Below are 22699 nucleotides of genomic sequence, written 5' to 3'. Positions count from 1 at the left end.
TGAGAGTTTTCACTATTTCTAAATAGCTTTAATCTTTAACTGCTTTAAATTCAATCTTCAGCTTTTTTGTAATTGATTTGTCTTAATAATCAAACTAAAATTAATTAATTTTTTAGAATGAAACTTTTTTGCCACTTATAGTTTTAGTGCTAATAATTCCTCTACCTTTTCACTTATTAGATTCTGAGAAACCAGCTGTCAATGGCGACTATCATTCTGATTCTGAATCAAACAAGCAGAATATAATTATCATAAAAGGAAAGAAAGAAAATTGTGAAAAAGCTTGCCAAGCTTTGCTGGTAGGTTTTCCTCATTTGTCAATGTTTTCTTAAATAATTGCAATTGATAATATATTTTGCTTCAATTCTCAATTAAATATTGTTAGGATCTTGTTCCCACCACTGAAGAAATAGAAGTGCCATATGATCTTCATCGCTTCATTATTGGGCAGAAAGGAAAAGATGTTCGAAGTATGATGGACATGTACGACGTTAACATCATCATTCCACCTCAGAATGACCATTCTGACACCATAACCATCAAGGGTCCTCCCGCCAATGTTCAGAAGACGAAAGTGGCTCTGAAGGAGAGAATTGAACAGTTAGAACTTGAGAAACAAGATAGGGTAGGAGCATATTTTTATTTTGGCTAAACAGTAATTTTTATTTATCTTTTTAATTCTATTTTTTCACTTATTTTAAGGTACAACTAAACTTTAACCTTTTTTAAATAAAAAAACTTAAAAATTAACTTATGAAAGTGCTAGTTTCAAATTTGTGTTTTATAATAATTTTTGAACCTACTCCTAATAGTTATATTGATCCCATTTGTAAAAATTGTTGAGTCTAATTTTCTATGTGTCAAATTTCAGTATGGTAAATACCTCAGAATATTTTATAAAAGGTGTTGAACAGCCGGTCTCCTTTTTGGGATTATGAGTATCAATATTCAACATTATAGACTTCTAGCTTTGAACCTAACTCAGATGGCAAGGAAACTCTTTTTGAGTCAAGCAGTGAAACAAAACAGTCTTTGTGGAGGACTTTAAAATGGAATTAACCTGCATTTGCATTACATGGGGAGGAAAACCAATAAAACCTCACACTCTTAGCCTAACGGCAGGGAGATTCCAACTAATGATCTATCTACCGCCAAGGATATTTAGCATCAGCACTGTGAATGTTGTGAGCCGGTCGAAGAATTCCATCTATTCCTTTGGATTCGAACCTGGGTCACTTAATTGGAAATGAGTGCTTTTTCCCCTGAGCCACTGGGACTCGCATCAGATTATTTAACCATTCAGAAATGCACCCCATTTAAGAAAATTATCTAAAAGTGTTCCCGCATCCAAAGAAGATACTACTGTTTTTTTAGTGTTGTCAATTTTACTATCCAGACTAGAATCTGACATAATTATTAGAAAAGTTTTGGGTCCAGAGTTGAAAAGATCTGTTTGTGGCACTTCTGAACTAGATTTTGAAACTGGAACGCGGTCTATTTGTAACGCTATATTGGTTAAAAAGATTTTATTGCTGTCTTTTTTTTTGTAAAACATAAATTACATTAGTTTATAATTTTTTATTTCTTCTGATCATACTCTTGGAAGATGCCTTCATTATTAAACTTCTTTAAATATATAATTGATAAAATATTATTATAAATGAAGATTTAAATAAATGTTTATTTCCTATGTTATCATTCATTTGGGAATTACATTATGTTGCAGTAAGATAATTTCGTTCAAAATGAAGTTTGACTAATTATTTACATTTTTATGTTTCAGCTTCTGAGAAGCTTCCAGTTATCTTTTGAAGTTGATCCACAATACCACCCCAAAATAATTGGTAGGAATGGAGCTGTGATTACAAAGATTAGAAAAGAATTCAACGTTAACATCAACTTCCCAGAAAGAGAAGGGGCTAGTGACAAAGTGATCACTGTCACTGGATATGAAAAAGATGCTGAAGCAGCGAGAGATGCTATCTTGAAATTGGTTAAGGAGCAGGTACGTGTATACCCAGACTTTTGATAAATTTTCTAAATAATGTTCTGAAATGCCTTACAATAAAACTTCAGTTATCCGAAGCTCTTACTGAAGTACTACACCAGAGGACAAAAATAGATTCCCCCCCCCCATTTTTTTCTTTTTTTTCTTCAAAATTTCAATGGCAAACTCCTATTCAGCTGCAACATGCGCTGCTTACTGTTGGTCTGATATAGCTAAATTTAAATTATTTTATGTGAATAATGATCTTTAAATTGATCGAAATAGAAAAAAAAAATGCTGTATAAGATCAAATTGTAATGATAGTCAACTACAATTTCATTTTTAAGAAATTTGTCATTAAAAAAATTAATTACTAATGTTTAAAATTAGCTGTTTTATATAAAATTACTGAGACCTACCCATTTCCAAGGTAGGTCCTGAAAGCCTGTCATGTTTAATCCTTTTCTTTCTACTATTTCTATCTAATTTTTTTCTCTTAATAAAAATTTATAATTTCAAGGAAGGGCCAATGCATTGATCAAAAATTTTTACGTTGACTTAGTTACATGCTAGAGTTACTTAGTAAGTTTTTCTAATTATTTGATTGTTACTATCCATATTTAAGTTATTATTCACCGACGGAGATATTCCACAGGGCTGTGAGATATTTAGAAAGCTAATTCTATACTCTTTTCGTAAATCTAATTTAAAGATGAGCAACAAAATAACAGGCACTTGGTGAGTTGAAGTTGGTTGATTTTTCTAAAGAAAATTGAAAATTTTTATTTTCTTAATTTCAGTCATCTTTTGATATTCCTAAAGATTAATTTAAATATCCTGTCTTTCTAAAACGAATGATTATCTGTTCAAGAAAGATATAGTATTGTAGTGTGAGTGAAATTGGTAGAAAGTCCTATAAAGCTTGTTAAGGAACATAAATTAATGGAAATTAACATTTCATAATTAGATACTTTAAACTTAAAGGAAGTAAAATTTATTCTAAAAAGGAGTGGAGGTGTACCTCTCTTTGAGTAATTCTGGAAATGAATTTAAAAATAAAATATCTTTATACCTATTTGGTATGAAAACATATATTAAATGATTGTCTAAATTAAAGTGCCGGCACTTTTTGTGAAAATGTATTTAAAAAAAATAGCTACCTCTATGATCTGGATTATCTAAATTTTCTATTAGTTCAAATTTCTTGGAATAACAAGGTTTTACTGTACTTTTTAAGTAAATGGACTTAGTTATGCTTTATGCTAATTAAAACTTTAATAAATTAGACATTGTCCATAATTAAATCCATTGTTACTGTAAGCAGGTCACATAAGAGGTAAAAATAGGTTTTTGACAACTTAAAATGTTGATGTACTTTTTGCAGTTGTGCAAGAGCTTAAGAAATATGGCACAACTATTTTGTTTGTATTCTGTTTCTCAAAAAAACACATTCGCTATTGTCGAATATAAGTAAATCAGCAAGTTGCTCTTATATGACAATTAGACAGGACTTCTTACCTGCAAAAACATTAGCATCCGATAAGAGCAGAGTTTTATGCCGATGACCGTCTGTGCCACCAGTGTGATATGGATGATGACCAATCAATACCACTTAGAAAAAAGGCCTCAGCAGGAATTACCGTAAACAAGAAATTTGTCCCTTTAGTAGTTCGAATGCAATGACATATTTCATATTTACCACAACTGCGCAGCTTAGTAACCCAAACATAGTGACATCTTTCTTGTTTTGCATCCACTGTGCAGTTTATATTCGTAGCGTCGGACTACTAAATTGATCCGTGCTGAGACCTTCTTTCTTCTAGGAGATGTTGGCTCAACTAAAGTAGAGTTTTGTACTAGTAACACCCTTTGCTGCCAGTGTGATATAGATGGTGACTAACTCAAGAACTTCTTTTAATTTATATGTTTATTATAAATAACATTATGCAGGTTAACTCTTATTTCTATTTCATTGGACAACTGGTTGGCTAATGGTAGAAGTGTGAACAACCAGCATAGGATATATTTATGAGGATCATTCAAATGAAACCTGGTCAGTGCTTCTAACTTTGCATTAGATGTAATGGGGCACCACATAACTGCATGTATGGCGGCACCATCTATTGGTAGAGATACTGACGCATGCGGAATGTTTGACATTGCATAGCAACCGCGTGATTGCATGCCAAAGAGAAGGTGGTCACGCAAGTTATCGTCCACTACGGAACATGCAGTCGATTAAGCAGGAACAACAAGGAGTGATGGAGAACGAGATACGCTAGAACATCCACCGCACAATCCTGACCTTTAACTGTGTGACTTTCATGTTTTTGGACCTCTAAAACAAGCTATTCGCGGACATCAAGTCACAGTGGACGACGTGTGTGACTGGGTCCAAGCCTGGATCCGACGGCAGCATACTAGCTTCTTCACAGATGGAATCGACTGGCTAGTTGCGTGATCGGATAAATGTGCCAACAGTTTTGGCAAATATTTATGAGTGTGTACTGTGCATAACTACATTTGTGGATTAATAAAATCGTTACCGTTACTTTACACTAGTGACCGGGTTTCATTTGAATTCCCCTCATGTATATGTGTGAAAGTAGTCATTAACTTTAGAAAGAAAGTATTAAAAAGAAAATATTTTATAACAAATTTTTAGATGTAAAAATTTTACGTATTAGTGTCTCTTCTAAAGATAAAAAATTAAACTTCTTTAAACAACTATTAAAGGAATGTTGAGCTTTTGAAATAGTGATTTTCTGCAGTCCAAGGCTAGATCTTGTATTTTTCAATTTGATTCTCCTCTGCATAATTAATTTACGACAAAATGAAAGTGACAAAATGATGCAGCGGTGTAAAAGAAGTGGAATATCATGCGTAATAATATTCCTTTTCGCAGTCTGTTAGTTTTTTGCTTACTGGACGTGGCTACTCGCACAAACACTTATATAGAATTGGGGACAAGAATTTAACAGGTTGTCCTGCGTGCCAACAGAGTTATGTAGATGTTCACCTCAAGAACTGTTCTTTATTCTTTAGTTTTTTAATGACAACTGTGTAAATGCTAACTTCTGTGCTTTCTCTTCCCCTGTCATTTTACTGAGCTATTCTTCCGATGATGACTCAGAGGCTGCAGGTGGCAGGGTTGCTACTCCATAGAGATAACCTGGAAAATACAGGGAATTTAAAATTAACAGGGAAAATGCGGGGAATTTTGATTTTTTCTTTTTCTTTACAAACTGGGAATATAAAGGGAATTTTGTTTCTAATTTTTGTCTTTTAAAAAAGGGTGGCCACTCAAAACATAATCTATGAGATATTTAAGGATGTTATTCCAACTATACTAAACTATTTCATTTACTATAGCATTATTTAAGTATGTTCAGCTGTTCCTTTTTCCTTCTAAGCTTTTCTTGCAATTAAGACTAGTATGATTAGCCCAATATAGCTCTCAAAAAAACACAGTAATCGTTGTTTCCTTTTTATACATTGGGTATAATAAATATGTACAAAGAAAACATCAGGAATTTTTTTCCAGATTTGAGTGCCAACCGTGTGTGTATAATTAAAATGTATATACAGTAAAACCTGTCTATAACGATACTGTAGGGACCTAAATAAAGTATTGTTATAGGCAGGTTATCGTTATAGACAGGTTTGAAATTTAAAAGCATACGCTTAAAACTAATGATAAATTAAACTTCTTTTATAGGCTCCAAATTAAAATTTTACTTAGAATTATGAAACAGCACACAAGAAAAATTTACTTACAATTATATGAATCAAAACAGAAATTATTTAGAAAAATAATCTGTTAGTTTTGTTTGCTTATTTTTGGAAGCAATTGCCATTTCCATGCACATAGATTTCAGTCCATCTAATGAATTCAAATGAACATCAATTACATTTGGTAATGTTGCAACAAAATCTTGCAAAGTGTTAATTAGCGATATGGCATTCTCGGGTGAAATTTGAGTCCTGTTTTGAGAACAGTCAGCTGCTTCTTCCTCATCACTTTGATCACCCGGGATAACTTCTGCTCAAATCTCTTCATCACTTGCACCACTGAAAACCAACACATCATTATCTAAATTTAAAAATTCATCTGCGTTAAATAAAAATCATGTATTAGATGATCTTTGGAAATCACTGGCAATCGAATTTAGGCCTGCCACACATTTTTCATCATCAGTGATTTCAGTAAGCTCAGTTTCTGCGTTTCCGTTGCTTTTATCCTCAAAGAAAGCTTTCTTCCAACAATTTTGGATGGTGGATTGTGTCAATCCACCCTTCGGAAATCCAATCACATGCATTTTTTACATCAACTGCATAAGGATTTGGGAGTTTATTATCCAGATTATAAACAACGTTCTGAACTAATCCTGTTCGATAGTGTCCTTTGAAACATTTTATTATTCCCAAATCTAATGGCTGTAGAATCGACGTGCAATTTGGGGGCAAATAATGCCACTTCCACAGCTAATGAATGGTGAGGAAAGCAAGACAATTGACCTTCGGAGTGTTCTTTTTAAAGCAGGGATATCATCATTGGCGAGAAACTCCCCCCCCCCACCTAAGGCGGACCACACATTGACGAGACATCGATGCGACAGTGACACGACAAGAGGGGAATTCCCACAACGAAAGAATATTACATACAAAGAAGATTAAAAAAAAAAAATTTTTTTTGTTATCTCACATTTAGGCTCGATGGGGAGTCATTTTCCAACGGTAGAAAAAGCCGAATAGAACTATCAAAACAGGAAAAATTATCGTTGTAGACATGTTTAACTGAAAAGTGGTTATCGCTATAAACAAGTTAAAAATACATTGAGTAAATAGGAATTTCACCGGGACCTCAAGGAAATATTGCTATAGACAGGTTTATCGTTATAGACAGTATTGTTATACACAGGTTTCACTGTATATGAGTTGCAAAAATACAACACATTACGTAACTAAGATTTTTTTTTTAAAAATTAAGTAAAAATTGTATTTATATATTTTTTTTCCTTTGTAGGAAGATATGTACAAGGAGGAAGTTAAAATCGATGCTCGCATTCATTCCCGCATTATTGGAAGTCGTGGTCGAAACGTATTGAAAATAATGGATCAATATAAAGTGGACATCAGATTTCCCAGGCAAAATGATCCAGATCCAGACGTGGTCGTTATCCAAGGAGATGAAGATGATGTTTTGGATGCTAAGGATTATCTTTTGAATTTGGAGGAAGAATATGTAAGTTTTCATATATGCTCCATTATTCTATTCATGCCCTTGTCTGAATTATAATAGTACCCATTAATTTTGTGAAATTTCATTTTTATTAATTTACTTTTGTAATACAGTGGAGCATCGTTTATACGACGATCACTTATACGACGTTTACATTTACACGATGTTTTGGTGTGTTCCCAAATCATTCCTGTTCATTTTAATGTAAAAATATATCGTTTATATGACGCACAGAATCGGTTATACGTCGGTTTTTAGATTTTGTTCACGTTTATTTAATTTTTTATTTTTTCTTGTGTATTTTAAAAAAGGGCGGAATTTGCCAACATGAAAAACATACAGAAAAGGGTGCCGACAAGAATGCTTGGATGACGAACGTAATTTTTACTAGATGACTAAAAAAACTAGACAATGTTATGAAGAGGCAAAAACGAAACATTGCTATTCATCAACCAATGTCCAGCGCACCCATCGATACTAATTATTTTCGAAAATGTAAAAGCTCTCTTTTTTCCTGCAAATTGCACAAGTGCGCTTCAGCCATTAGATTTGGCCGTGATTAGAAATCTAAAATTGCATCTTAGAAAGCAGTAAGTTCAACTCGCTATTCAAAGCATTGTAGAGACTAATAGCAAGAAAATATAATTAAAGGTAACATACATTCAAATTGCTCACTGCAATTTTTCTTTGGTTATTTGTTTGTTTTGCTTTGTCTAATTTAGAAATTTATGTAAATCAACACGTTAAACATTAAAATTAACTGAAAACAGAGTTAGTTTAAGTTTTAGAAGTAAAAATCGTTTATACGACGTTATCGTTTATACGACGTTTTTCGGTGGTCCCTTCGGCGTCGTGTAAACGATGCTCCACTGTATATGTTTCTAAAAATCTTAAAAATATATATATATTTTTTTTAAAAATAAAACCGTTGCATTAAAATTAAAAACTTGATACTGGATTAAATACATGGATTAAAATAAGATATCTCAATCTGTATGCGACTACACAGTTTTGTCCTAAAATCAAAAATGCTAAATTTGAATTTTAATGTACCCTATATCAAAAATATGTTATCTTTATCCAATGAATTAGTATGCAATTTTTTCTTTTAAGAGAAAAATTTAATGTTTATAATTGTATTGTACAATATAAATCTTTACAAAATTGTAGTAATATTTCCATATTTCTTTTGTAAATAAGTTAAATTATTTATTTTTTAACATATCAAAGTAAAGATACTGTGTTGAAAATTTAACATAAAAAGACTGTTGATTGAAATAAATGCTTGGTTGCATTAATTGTAAAATTTTATAATTACTAATGTGAAACAATCATTAATTTTTAATCCCTTCAAGATCATAGTCACATGTATGTTATGGTCTTGCTCCCTTCACGCCCTACGGTGTGATATATGACATGAGCCGTTCTGCCTTCAACAGCCGAATCATAATAGACATCGTCTGTTCTCTTGTATTAGTCCACCTTAGTAGGTATAAACTTGGGGGGAGGGGGCTCTAAAGAAGTGCTTCTTTTTCCTTCATATAAATTTATAATGTTCACTATGTTCATTTATTTTTTATCAATCACTTCATTTTTAGCCTGTTTTAAATGTCTTTTTGTGTTTATTACAGGGCTCAGTTGTCCTTAACAGGGCTGATTGTGCTCCGGAAAAAATCCGGATTTCCCGATTCTTCGCTAACCTTGATCCGGAAGTTTCCGGAGATCGAAGGTGCAGACGTTTCAAAAAATCATTGATCACTAAAGTTTCCGGTAATCAAATTTTGAAAGGTGGAACTTAAAAACACAGTTTATTTTATTTGTTTGTAAGGGAGAGACAGATACTTTATAAGCTTTATATTCAAGATTAATATTAATTTTTTATCGGTAAATAGTTATCATAAACATATTTGTAAGTTTCAATTACTTCTCCAGGTTATCATAGGAATGTGTAAATGGTATAAGTACGGGTACAATTTTACATATATATTAAGTAACTAAGAAAGATTGAGAAAAAGGGAAAAAAAACCTTGTTTAAATTTTTTCCATTTAAACTGGTTTTTTTTTTTAAATTTTTTTTATTATTACTCAAGAAATTTTCCAGAATTTTGACTTGGTCTCACAATCACCCCTGCCTTAAAAAGAAGCCAAAGTGTCCTTAAATATCCTTAATTATTAAACATTTCAATAAATGTCCTAAAATTTTTGATTTTTTTTTTCCCTCCAAATTTTTGTTGATGTTAACTAGAAGAGAAAATATTTTTCTAAAAAAGATGAAAAGAAATATCACATTCAAAAATTACGTTACATGCCGTGAAGCAAAGTAAATAACAAAATGAACAACAGTCTTCATAGTGCTTCAAGTACGATATTAATCTACTTCCAGTATTGGAGACAGTTATCCTTGGTTTGATGACATAAAAGCATTCGATGTGGAGAAATATTTAAAAAGCTCTTATATCTCTACTCCCTCCTCATCACTACATCATACTCTATTGTTTTTCACTAGAGAATCCTTGTTATTTGTAACTTACTACTTAACAATTTTCCATTCTTAGACTGTCTTTTTTTTGTATAAAAAAAATTGTGTACTCTGTGTACTTTTTTGTATAAAAAAAATTGTGTACCTCTTCGTGCCGAACTGGCACATGAGGCAGCGAATCTTTTTCTCCACACACTCCTGTCTTTGGCCAGGCAACACAATTCTTCCCATCCAGTTAAACCTGCTCTAAGATCTTCCTTAATGCATCTTTGCCATGTTAGTCTCAATCTCCCTCTTTTTCTCTTTCCGTCAGGCGCCCATGAGCTTGCAGCATTTGCAGGATTGTTTTTTTTTTTTTAATTTTTTTAATGTTTCTTTTTTCACTTAAGTGAAGGAACTACTAACTATTACTCCTAACTCCTACTAACTATTACCAATTGTATAACTGGAAAATCCATCTTGGTATTACAAATTGCTCCCATTAGAGAATCAGCATCCTTAAATTGCCTTTAGTTTTAGAGGCAATTTCGTCCTTAATTCCAGCCCTGTTATTGTAACTTCATTTTCGAACCAAAATTTTTATCATGACTTATTTTTCAGAAATGTTTCTTTTGCTAATTTTTTATCTATGTCAATTTCTAATGTTTTCTTGTGTTTCAGGTTCAAGATATGAAGGAAAGGGACCTGATGCGCCAATACACGCACCCTCCTAGTCGTAATGGGACCCATGACTCCGATGAAGGTCATTACAATGACAAAGGATTTGTAGTAAAAGGTGCCCCCTGGGACAAGAAGAGTGCAGCTCCCGACACCACCAACACTCAAGAGTTCCCGTCCTTCGGTACAGGGGGAGATGTGCCACCCAAGCCCGTTGCCTGGGGTCCCTCACGCCGTTAAAAAGAGAAAAAAGATTTATTTTTCTTGCAATTGTCCTTCAAACTTCTTGTCGGCATATTATAAAAGTTTAGGACTTTTGCATTAGAGTTTTGAATCTCCTAGTGCCACAACCTCTCTCTCCAAAAAAGTCCTCCTAAAGGACCATAAAAACAAAATAAATAAATGAATTTCTGCAATTCGGAAATGCTTGGGGGTGATGGTTACAATATTTTTTTAGCTGTTATACCATGGGTAGGTTTTTACCTTCAGTGAAAAAAGCCAAACGTGTAATTGTTTATGTAGATTTATTTTTATTAAATGTTTTCATGTGTAAAATAACATGTATGGAAGAAGAAAAAAAATCTTTTTAAACCGATTACATGGAACCACTGCAATTTGAACAATTTGTTTGTAAAGCAATAAGAACTTTGAAACTTTTTTAGTGAAAAACAAAGCGGAAAAAATATAATATATAAAAAGTTGAGTATTGTTAAATTATCTTTTATTTTGAACTGTGCTGCATTCTAGTGGTGATTATCTGATTTAATTCAGTGTGATAAGGTGCTATAAATGTATAATTTTGTAACATAAAGAAAGGGGGGGGACATATGATTTGATTGCTGAGCAATAGATAAGATCGGAAATGAAATTTCTGCATATCAAGTTTTATTTTGAGGTGTAGCGCCTGAGGTTGTTATATTCTGCAAAATCGAGTCTTACTCGATTCTGCAGTTTATTATTACCAGATAAATTCTTTGTATATTCCTTCAATATTGTATTATATAAAAAAAAATGAAATAAAAGAACTCTTTCCAGTACTGTGGCTTTTGTTTTGATTTGGTTTTTGACATATCTGCCAACCTATAGTTTGTCTATGTTAAGAAATTCCCCCCCGCGAAGTCTGAGGCCAGCTGCTGCTATGAAAACAAGAATAGCACATTTCAGGAAGGGTAGCTTCTCTTAACTGTAGGACTAACACATTAGACCGAAGGAAAATATTCCTTTTCTCTTGCTGATCCAAGCCAAAACCTGTCTGAAATAATTACCAGACTTGGAAATAGTTGTACCTCGTTACTATAGTCCCCGCCACATGTCCAGGCGAATGGCTAGGGGAGTTCTTACTTTCGACAAACTATAGATGGCATTACTAAAAGTTTATTTTTGGTACACCTTTAAAGTTTGTTTGATTGTAAAGTTAATGAAATGTAACATTTTAATTGATTAAATCCAAAACTTGGAACAGAATAGATAAAACGGTTATAGAGGAATGCAAAGTAGAAAATGTGGCTTTTTTTATTTTTTACTCAAAACTATTTGATAGATTCTGTTAAAATTTTTGTTTTAAAGAATTATATTGTTTAAAATTATTAAAAAAAATTTGCTTACCTCACAATTCCGAATTTTTCTCATATTAAAAACAAATCTTAAAATACATGAAATTTTCTTAGTTTAAACAAGTTATATAATCATTTGCAAAAAGTCTTCGATTCATATAAATAATTCCACTGACGTAGTTGTGTAGGCACACCTGCCACTCACCATATTTCAAAGGTCAAGAATCAGAATTTATTGGAAACAAAAGTGGGTTTCTGGCTAACACAAGAGGTCTGATTTTTTTTTTGAAAAATAATCTGCATAAGCTTTATTGTGATATGCAAACCCTTATGATTGCACGTTATATAACGCTGGTTATCCAATTATTGGATAAGTTGTTATAGTTTGTCTGCAGAAAGAACTCCCCTCACCAGGAAATCTAAAGCCTTCTGCTTCTATGAAAACAAGAAATAGCTTCTTTATTCCGTTTCTCTCTCCGACCAAAGCGAAAATCTGCCTTAAATTGTGACCAGATACAAGGTTTAACTATTTCTAGTAGTGGTAACTTGTAGTGGCATAGTCACTGCCACTACTCCAGAAGAATGGCTAGGGGAGTTCTTTTACATAGACAAACTATAGTCTATTCCGTTTTTGTTTTGCACACTGCCATGAAGTTATTTGTAACTGTGTAGTCTTATTTTATTTTGTGTTTATCACTGTAATCTGCCATAATATAATTTTTTCTTGCTCTAGTGTGAGTAATAAACTGGAATATATTCCCAGTTCTTATTTGGAATAAGAAATTACTCTTTAAAGTGCTATGCAGGGTGTTTCATTAACCATAAGACATCTGACACAAAATTCTCTCTTAAATGCTTCTAAATGAGTGTAATTGCTGAAGGGAATAAAAGAAACCAGAACAAATTGAGAAACCTCTGAAATCTATTTTTAAAAATAAAAATTCATTTCTTTAAATGTATATTTCTAACATATTCCTAATTTGATTTTATTATAAAGACCATTTTAATATAATAGGTGATATTATATTAAAATTATTATATTTAGTTTATATATCAAATATATATATATATGTATATCAAAATTATATGTTTATATATATATGTATATCAAAATTATATGTTTATATATATATATATATATATCAAAATTATATGTTTATATATATATATATATATATCAAAATTATATGTTTATATATATATCAAAATTTCATGATTATACATGTTTGTAAATCATGTTCATAAAAAGTTTTACAAAAGTCAAATATTTAGCTGTTGCTCTTACTGTTTGGACCAACTTACAAGAAGTGTAGATGATACAAAGAAATACTGGTACAGTACAGAACCCGTTATCCGGAAATCAGAAAACCGGAAAACCCAAAAACCGGAACGAAATTCGATAAATTTTCTCGCCATTTTTAAAAAAAAAAATTTTTTTCCTCATAAGATTTTACGATTTTTTTTTCTTTTTTTAAAGATGTTTACCTTACCATCATTTTGGAAATAATCATTAGTGTATTACTTCATCGTTTTTTCATATTTTTAAGATTATTTCCAATTTTTTTCTTTTTTTTTAGTTGGGTTTAACAATTAAAAAAACGGCTTTTTGTAGCGATTCAGAAAACCGGAAAAATCAGTTATCCGGAATAGCGATCGTCCCGACCGTTCCGGATAATCGGTTCCCTACTGTATAACATTATAGGCTGAAAGAAAAGCGCCAATCCTTTAAGGAAATTCTAGTAAACTTAGATAAAAGAATTTGAACTCTCAACTTAAGTTTTTATTCTCAAATTTTGAGAATTTTAGCCTAAATCATGCAAAAATCGAGATTTCTAATAGTTTGTAACTTGAAATAAAAGTGTGAATTTTTTTTTTCTCTGTTAAAATAATTTTATTCGTAGTAGAGCAAAATTAAAAATATTTCCAGGTTTATTTCTGTCTGCCAAAATGTGTCGATGATCTTGAATAAAATAAAGGAAAAAGAATTATTTTGAATTATCTTAACATCTTGTTTACGACGGTAATCAAACTGGTTTTTAATACAGTCTTTCTTATTAATGGTTATTTGGATTACAAACGCTTTTTTTTTCCGTTTAAATATTAATTTGCGTCATTCTTTTGTTTTTCCTTCATATGTGTAATCCTTCTAATATAACTTGAGAAAACATGCACGAATCTACACTAGCGTTTTCGAACTGTAAGCTTTATTTATGTGGGTGAAATTTTGAATTTTATCCCACATGAATGCTGGTGTTTCAGAAAATCTTATGGTGCTTCACAACCAGATAAGGTTCGTGTTTCACTTTTAAATTTTTCATACCAAGATTGTGGTGTGGATCCTTTGCATGTCTTAGTTTAAATGTTGAGTAGTGGAGAAAAAAATTGAAGATTTTAGTTTTTTTAAAGCTTTTATTTGCACAATGTCTTAAAGCTGACATTGAAAAATATTGCTATGCAAAGATATTGTTATACAAAGCTGAATTAAGAGTAACATTGTTTCAGGAAGTTTTTTATTTTTCGTTTTGAAAAGAAAAAGAAAATTACCTCAATACCTGCACGATAATTCAAAAATTATTTTAAGAAAATCCTGATTAAAGGTTTAATCCTGTTTAAAAATCTGTTTCCGATTTTCAAAGTAGGGGAAGAATTGAATTAGAGAAGTAGGGACCTTGTGCAGAATTCCTTATGGGGTCCTTTTTACTAGCAACAAGTCCAAGTTCTGATCTGGATAACCTGGAAAAGTCAGACTTATAGTTTCGAAGTTGAAATATTCTAGGAAAAAAATAGAATGTTTTCTTCATTGAACTTTTAATCTTAAATTTTTCGATAATAGAAACGTATTTCACTCTTTTGTGCACTTATTTTTATCCATCCGAATTCTTGTGTTAAAAAAAAACAAAAAAATTCTCATAATTTAGTGTTCAATGAAAAATCACATTTCGACAAAATTGTTCTTTTAATTTGTATGTATCCACTAAAAAAAAGTGCATTTACTAAATGTTAGTAAACACATTTTTTTTTTTAAATGTTTGTAAATGTACGTAATAAAAATAAGAAATTGCTTAATTGAAAGACTACAGTCTATAATTACACGTAAAAATGAAATAGTCCACAATTTCGGTGTGGCATTTATTAGATATCTCCGTTAAAAAAATTTTTTTGATAAATATGTTAATCTAATATGTAAGTGTAAATCTTTTTTTCTCAAATTTTCTTTTTAGAGAAAGTAATATGAAAAAATCTGATTTTTTAAGCATGTTTTTTTAAAATTCAATTTAAATTTGTGTGGTAGGTTTAACATCGTTAATATTTCATTAACTAGTAATGGATTCATTGCTAATTAGTAACGTAGTGAGTATTGTAAAAGTAAATAACTAAAAGTGAATTTTTGAAATTTACCATATAATTTTAGAGATGTTCAGGATGTTTTATCCAAATACCCTGCTAAACTAACCTTAAAAGTAAAACTTCAATTGTTTTTCTTCAAATAACCGTATTTAAGAAATTTTTTTTATAGAGAACCTGGATAAATCCCCCCCCCCCCCCAATATGTTTTGTAATCTTTGGAGGCTTCGTGCTCTTCGAGTTAAGATTATTAAGTTTACTAATTAATCGTAACTTTTAACGTTTGGATCCCTTAAAATGTAGTCTCATTTTGTCTCTAAAAATCTCAACTTTATTCTCTCGAAATTTGAAAGAGATGTATCTTTTAATTATAATTTGTAAGTGACTCTTTAAAGCTGTTGTTCTTTGGTTACTGAAGAAGAATTGTTTCAGTTTAGGTATGTTCTATCTGCTCTTTTTCTTAAATAGCACTAACTGAAGGCATTTCATTTGAGTTAAAAGCGAAACGTTCGTCATAAGTTGGTGTTCTCACAGTATCGGAATTTCCCTTTTAGAACCAGAACACTCTGAAAGGAAAGTAAATTAAACATGCATTTCACATATTTCTCTAACCGCCTAAATAAGCCCCACCTTCATATCCGATTGGCTGTGCTATTAGGCAGCTTTCTATTGACGTCACTTGTGGAAAGTAGGAACGAAAACTCGCCAACTTCTGTCCTACCAGAAAAGTTGATGCTGAAAGAACATATCTGATGCAGTTAACATCAAGTGTCTTAGAAGAGTTCGTTTCCCTCTTTTTTTTATTCGTGTTTTTCCCTGCAGTGTTTGGATCAGAAGGGAAAAGAAAAAAAAATATTCGAGGACTGTTTTGCGTGTTAATCACGTGGTGTTAAAGAGGCCGGCGACTAGGAACCGCTTTCAACTCAGTCCTTTTAAAATCTGAGGAAAATATTCTTTAACGGAAAATGCTCCAGTAGTGTTTCGGGAAGAAAAAATTATGAAACTGAGAAGCTGGTGTGAATTCTTACTTGGGACTTAATTCAGTTTTTAACGAGGTGAGTGGTACAAAACATTCGATCTCTTTTGTTTAGAATTTAGTTGCCACACATGTTTTTAAATTAGGTATATTTGACGGAAAAATTCCAATTTTTCGTAATTCCTAAAATTTTAATTTTATTGATAACTAATATTTGTTATGCATGGAAACTTAAATATTTTAAAATAAATAATTTCCTATTTATTATTATAGTTCTAAACACATTTTTTAAGTAAGTTGAAAATGATTTTTTTTTAAGAATTTAGTGACAATCGATGTTTTTAGTTGAGTCATTTTTGTTGATAAAATGTCAATTTTTAGTAATTCTTAAAATAAACCTGATTTTATTGATATTCTAAACCCAAATCTTCTAAAAAAAATTGGAAACGTTAATGATAGTTTGATATAATCTTTCGTATACATTTTGTTTAAATGTTTTTTGTTAATTATTCTTTTATGTGGACAGATTTTGAGGCGAGGGAAAGACAAGCAGTTGTTTCATAAGTTTTTGATAAAGTGAAGTGTAATTCATATTCTGGGATCAGAGATGATTCAAAGGACGCGTCCGAATAAATTCGAATCGTAGTACACACTGACCACAAGTTTACTGTTACTTATATTAAAATCCCGATCGTGTCCATCTAATAGCTTAATAGTGGGAAGTTTTGTAAAGTGTTTTTTTCTTCTTCTTTCTTTAGAAATAGTTTATATTTTTGGAAGTTTTTTCAATTTTATTTTTTTAAATCCATTGGCTCATAATGTGAGAAATTTACATTGTAACAGAGTGCGCAGCGTTTTTAAAAAGTGCTTAAAGGTGCTATTTTCGATTTTAATTTTTTCTAAAGTCCTTAAAGCCTTTTTCGTTGGTTGTTTTAAATAAATAGCTAAATTTTCCCTTTATCAAAAAAAAATTTTTTTTTTCTTTATGTCGATTTTTGTCACGAATCCCACACATGCGTGGCACTCACATTATCAGGGTGCTTAGCGTTTTTAAAAAGTGCTTAAAGGTGCTTATTTTCGTTTTTTTAAAAGTCCTTAAAGGTGCATTTTTCATTGGGTGTTTCTAAAAAGTGCTTTATTTTCTCTTTTAGACAATGAGATTTTTCCTTTACCATGTTGATTTTCGCTACGAATTATGCAAAAAGTCACAGTTTACATTGTTCTATTCAACGTTTTCTCAATTAATTCAACCCCAATCTGTTTCGGCGTATTGTCAGTCCGTAACGAATGAAAACGCTATTCGTTTTACATGATTCAAAATTTCCTTATTTAATTAATAGTCAAAAACAATGTCATCAGTTTTTTTTGACATGACGGTTTTAACTAGATAAAACCGTCAATTGTCAAAAACTTTCCAATCCTACCTATTTGTGTTTTTTTTAAGTGCTTGAAAAGTGATTAAAGGGTGTTTTTTTTTGTTGAATAATTTGGCTACGCACCCTGAATTCCAAAAGAAAACACGCGTCATAAATTCCATTTCAAACTTCTTTTTTTTTTTTTTTTTTTTAAATTTAATTCTGCTTAAAAAAATAATAGTGCTTAAAAAGAATTTTTTTTGAGTGCTTGAAAGGTGTTTATTTTTTGTTGAATAATTTGGCTACGCACCCTGCATTATTCCATTCAACGTTTTTACAATTCTTTCAGCAACAATCCATTTTGGTGTCCCGTCGGTCCTTTACGTATGAAAGCGCCAATCATTTTACTTGTTTGACGAAATCATTTTATATGTTATGTTGCTGGTCCGCATGTGCATACACTGAAATGGATTCGGTAGGAAGGTATCTAGCGTTCTTATGTGCAACTCTGCTGCATTTTATAAGAGATCCGCGATTTCAGGCGTCATTTTTTATCCTCTGAAATAGAATCGAAAAAACTCTCAAATTTTTGCTGACAATGAGGACAAACTAAACCAGGGTTGGCAAGTTTTTGACACATGACGGTTTTTACCGGTTTATACCATGGTTTTTACCGTCATGTCAAAAACCCCTCTGTCAAAAACCCATGTTTTGGTAAAACTATTTTTATTTGAGTTTAACTGCTTATAATTTAAAATTAATTCATTTTTGGGCAATAAAATAAGAAAAAAAGTTGTTAAAAGATATTTAAGAACAGATTCTTGCATTTTCCCAACATGATTATATCAAAACATACTATTTGAAGTAAAATATTAGGATACTAAACAAAATTTTCAACATTTCCAAGCATCATTTTGTTTGGCATATTACATTACTGAAGAATGTCAAGTCATTCTTGACTTAGAGTTTGTTAGTAGTTACAAGTTTTTAAAGTTTTGTTTAGCTTATTTCTAATCAGGGTTGGGTTTTTGCCGTCAAAAACTGGTTTTTGACATGACAGTGGTAAAAACCGTGTTTTTACCGGTAAAAACCATCAAAAACCTACTGTTTTCCTTAATTTATGGCATATAGCGGACAATATATTATTTTCACATGATTGCCTTTATAAATGAATGTTGTAAATGATTGCTATTGATTTTGCAACTATATACATGTATTCTTATAGAAGGATATATATTCATATAGAAATATTGTAATATACTTATTGAAAATAGTGATACTTATTTTTATCATTATAGCTTGATTTGCAAAGGATTCAAAATTTTGCACTTCTTAATTGTTAGAAATAAACAAACAAACAAAAAAGCTTGGAGCTATTAATAAATTCAAGAACTAAAAAGAAGAATTTAAAATTTGGCATTTCTTAAATATTAGAAATAAGCTAAACAAAACTTTCAAAACTTGTAGCTACTAACCAGGGGTCTGTCCAGACACTTTGTGAAAGGTCCGTTTTTCGTGAAATTGTGAAAAAATTACTCACATTCTTTCAACCAGGGTCCGCTGTTATGAATTTGTGCAAATAGGATCCGTTGTTGCAAAAAAAAAATTTTTCAAGGAGTTTTTAAATTGTAAAGACATACAAGATTATGCTCAACACTGTAAAATTATAATTAGAAAAATTAAATTTTAAAAAAATAAACAACAATTGCTGCTTCGAAATTAGAGATGCAACTTACAAATATTTGGTATTTAGCCTATACTGCTGAACGCAGAATATTCATTTCGGACGAATGATGGAAGAAACGTCTGCCGAAGACAAAACTTAATTTATTTACATCCATCTTTCTTGTTTTCTGCTTTCTAATAATAAACATAAACAAATTTGTGAAGGGTCCGATTAAAAGAAAAATCATTTTGTGAAGGGTCCGTTTTTAAGTTAAAATATTTTGTGAAGGGTCCGTTTTTATGAAAAGATATTTTGTGAAGGGTCCGTTAACGGACCCAAATTTCTTCTAAACAGACCCCTGCTAACAAACTCTAAGTCAAGAATGACTTGACATTCTTCAGTAATGTAATATGCCAAACAAAATGATGCTCGGAAATGTTGAAAATTTTGTTTATTATCTTAATATTTTACTTCAAAAAGTATGTTTTAATATAATCATGTTGGGAAAATGCAAGAATTTGTTCTTTATCTTTTAACAGCTTTTTTTCTAATTTTATTGCCTAAAATGAATTAATTTTAAATTACAAGCAGTTAAACTCAAATAAAAATACAGTTTTACTAAAACTATGGGTTTTTGACAGAGGGGTTTTTGACATGACGGTAAAAACCATGGTATAAACCGGTTAAAACCGTCATGTGTCAAAAACTTGCCAGCCCTGTTTCTAATATTTAAGAAATGCCAAATTTTAAATTCTTCTTTTTAGTTCTTGAATTTATTAATAGTTCCAAGCTTTTTTGTTTGTTTGTTTATTTCTAACAGTTAAGAAGTGCAAAATTTTGAATCCTTTGCAAATCAAGCTATCATGATAAAGATATCACTATTTTCAATAAGTATATAACAATATTTCTATATGAATGTATATCCTTCTATAAGAATACATGTATATAGTTGCAAAATCAATAGCAATCATTTACATCATTCATTTACAAAGGCAATTATGTGAAAATAATATATTGTCCGCTATATGCCATAAATGTAAGAAAACAGTAGGTTTTTGACAGTTTTTACCGGTAAAAACACGGTTTTTACCACTGTCATGTCAAAATCCAGTTTTTGACGGCAAAAACCCAACCCTGAACTAAACATAGCCAATTTTTTTCTCCCAATTGCGAAACAATTTTTTATTTCTCTTGTTCTATTTATAGGTCTGCGCCATGATCCTTGAACTTGACTTGGGGATCATTCACTAATTGCATGTCTTTATATGGGTCCAGAGCACTAAGGTTCATTATCTTCAAACTTTTCAACTAACTTTTATTCGTTTAATTAAATAAAGATCGGAATTAAGATTTTTAATCGTAGGATTTTTACCGGTGGCACCGTCCACTAATTGCATAAAACTTATTAAATTTTTACTGTACTTAATTATATATATATATATATTTTTACTTATTGCTTTTACTATTCTATTATTACTTTTTAAAACTTACAGTACTTTTAAGTTACATTTCTGAAAAAACTCAATAATTTTGAGAGGCAAGTTTTTAAAAAAAGTATGAAGTGGTTAAATTTTCTTAGTTATTCAGATTTATCATTCCAAAAAAAAAGTTTAATTAATCTTTAAAGATTAAAATAATTGAAAGAATAATTTAATTGATTTAAAAAAAATAGTAATAAAAAATTCAATAATCTCAGATTTGTATAATTATAAATGTTGGGACCATATAAAAATTTACTTCTGTCATTTCAAACCATGTTGAAAATTAAATACGATGGAAATTTCTTGTTCTACGTATTAAACATAGGAGGACAATTGTGCCTAGAAGATATGCCTGGAGGGTCCTCATGAATGCCTTGGCTCACACTGGACTGTCTAGTCAGGGATTATGATAAATATATATTTCTTTTCAGAGTCTATGTACAGCTTTATTTCTTTAATTTACAAAATCAATTAATAGGTTTTTGAATATGAATGGAAAAAAAATTTCAAATACCTTTTTTGGATTTTATACTTTAGATTACTAAGTATAATTCTGATAATCTAACAGATTTTTTTTGTTTACTATTAGACGGTGTTTTTTTGAAAATTAAAAAGTACTAAAATATATTTTTACTTGGAGTTAGAGGGTCAGATAAAATACATATATATACAAGAGACACCAGTGTCCCCTCTGGGGTCAGAGGGTTAACAACTTATGTTTTTTTAGAAAGGACGCTTATGATAATTAAATATATATATATAAACAAATTTTCATTTTGGAAATAGAGATGTGCTTTGTTTTGTTTTCTTTTTTCTTATGCAATTATCTTGGTAAGGCACCATTGAGTTAACACTTATTTTAATAACTACTTGTTTTTTTTTTTTTTTTTTTTTTTTTTCAAATGCCATGCGCAGAAGAATTAACTACCTATTTCTACGAAAGAAAAGATATAGTAGAAATTTTTTTTATTTCTTACAACTTCTAAACATTTGTTTGCATAAATGATAAATTTTACTTTTTTATATCTTTTCCATTTAAAAGAGGAAGAAAAAAAACTAATGCGATGTGGAACAGCTGCACTAATTGCTCCAAACTTCTCCAAAACGAAATCTCAGCTCAAAAATTTTGTTTTTTCTTCCGAATTGCGCCAAGTTGTTCCGAAATTCTAATGGTTGTCATATACTGCGAAAACTTCGAACTATTCGGCGCGAAATCAGTTATCGCATCTTATTAAAAACATCGAAATTGGGAAAGGAAAAAAAATTAAAAAAAAACATCAATAATCACCATAGTTTTAAAAAATTTTTGTGTGTTAAAGGTGATATCTTAGATACAAAATTCGCATGCCTTAATAATATCGTATTAAAAGTGACGCAATCTGAAAGACCACGTGAAAATGCCCCCCCCCCCAAAAAAAAAAATTATAAAAACGACTTGGGTATACGATGGAATTGTCACTAAATAATCATTTAGTTTTTACAATAAAATTATTTGTGAAGGTTTCCGGTTTTACATTAAGTGGAAACATAGTATCCTGTAATTACTTTGAAAAAAGATTGAATTGCATAACAATAGGGTCCAGCTTAGCACCTTATTAACATTTTAAAAAATTCGAGCGTAATTATGTTTCTAAAAGATTGAAAACTTTTAACAGCGTGCGTAATAATAAAAAAAAGAACACCCTGATCTAATAATCGGATGTTCACGTATTAAGGAACAATCTTAATGATTAGTTTAATATTCTAATTAGTTCAGACGTTATTTTAAGTTGCAAAATCCGGCACAAAAACGTATATTTCTCACAATAAAACATATTTTAATATTTTTTTTCGACGGATTAAATTGCTGGACCCTCAAAATATGAGTGTGGTCTGGAAAATATGGTCTCATTGTTAGTAGGACAGTGGTCAAAAGTTTGATCTCTTTTATGTTAATCTTTCTGTTTGCGTATTTTACT

General features: G+C 30.8%; 1 protein-coding gene across 1 annotated transcript in view; it reads left to right on the top strand.

The window, feature by feature from the left end:
* Dp1 (satellite-binding protein 1 Dp1) overlaps window positions 1–11402 on the top strand; it is a 45205-nt gene extending 33803 nt beyond the window's left edge. Inside the window, exons 18-22 of the mRNA XM_043044465.3 lie at window positions 181–299; window positions 386–625; window positions 1784–2005; window positions 7014–7232; window positions 10369–11402. Coding sequence (XP_042900399.2) covers window positions 181–299; window positions 386–625; window positions 1784–2005; window positions 7014–7232; window positions 10369–10605 — 1037 coding nt within the window. The 3' untranslated portion in view covers window positions 10606–11402. The remainder of the gene's footprint in view (window positions 1–180; window positions 300–385; window positions 626–1783; window positions 2006–7013; window positions 7233–10368) is intronic.
* The last annotated feature ends 11297 nt before the right edge of the window (window positions 11403–22699 follow it).

The sequence above is a fragment of the Parasteatoda tepidariorum genome, chromosome 2 (genome assembly GCF_982258835.1).
Source record: "Parasteatoda tepidariorum strain Cologne lab strain chromosome 2, Ptep-v5.0, whole genome shotgun sequence".
Taxonomy (NCBI): domain Eukaryota; kingdom Metazoa; phylum Arthropoda; class Arachnida; order Araneae; family Theridiidae; genus Parasteatoda; species Parasteatoda tepidariorum.
Note: the sequence above shows the minus strand (reverse complement) of the source record. Positions and strands in the feature narration are given on the sequence as shown.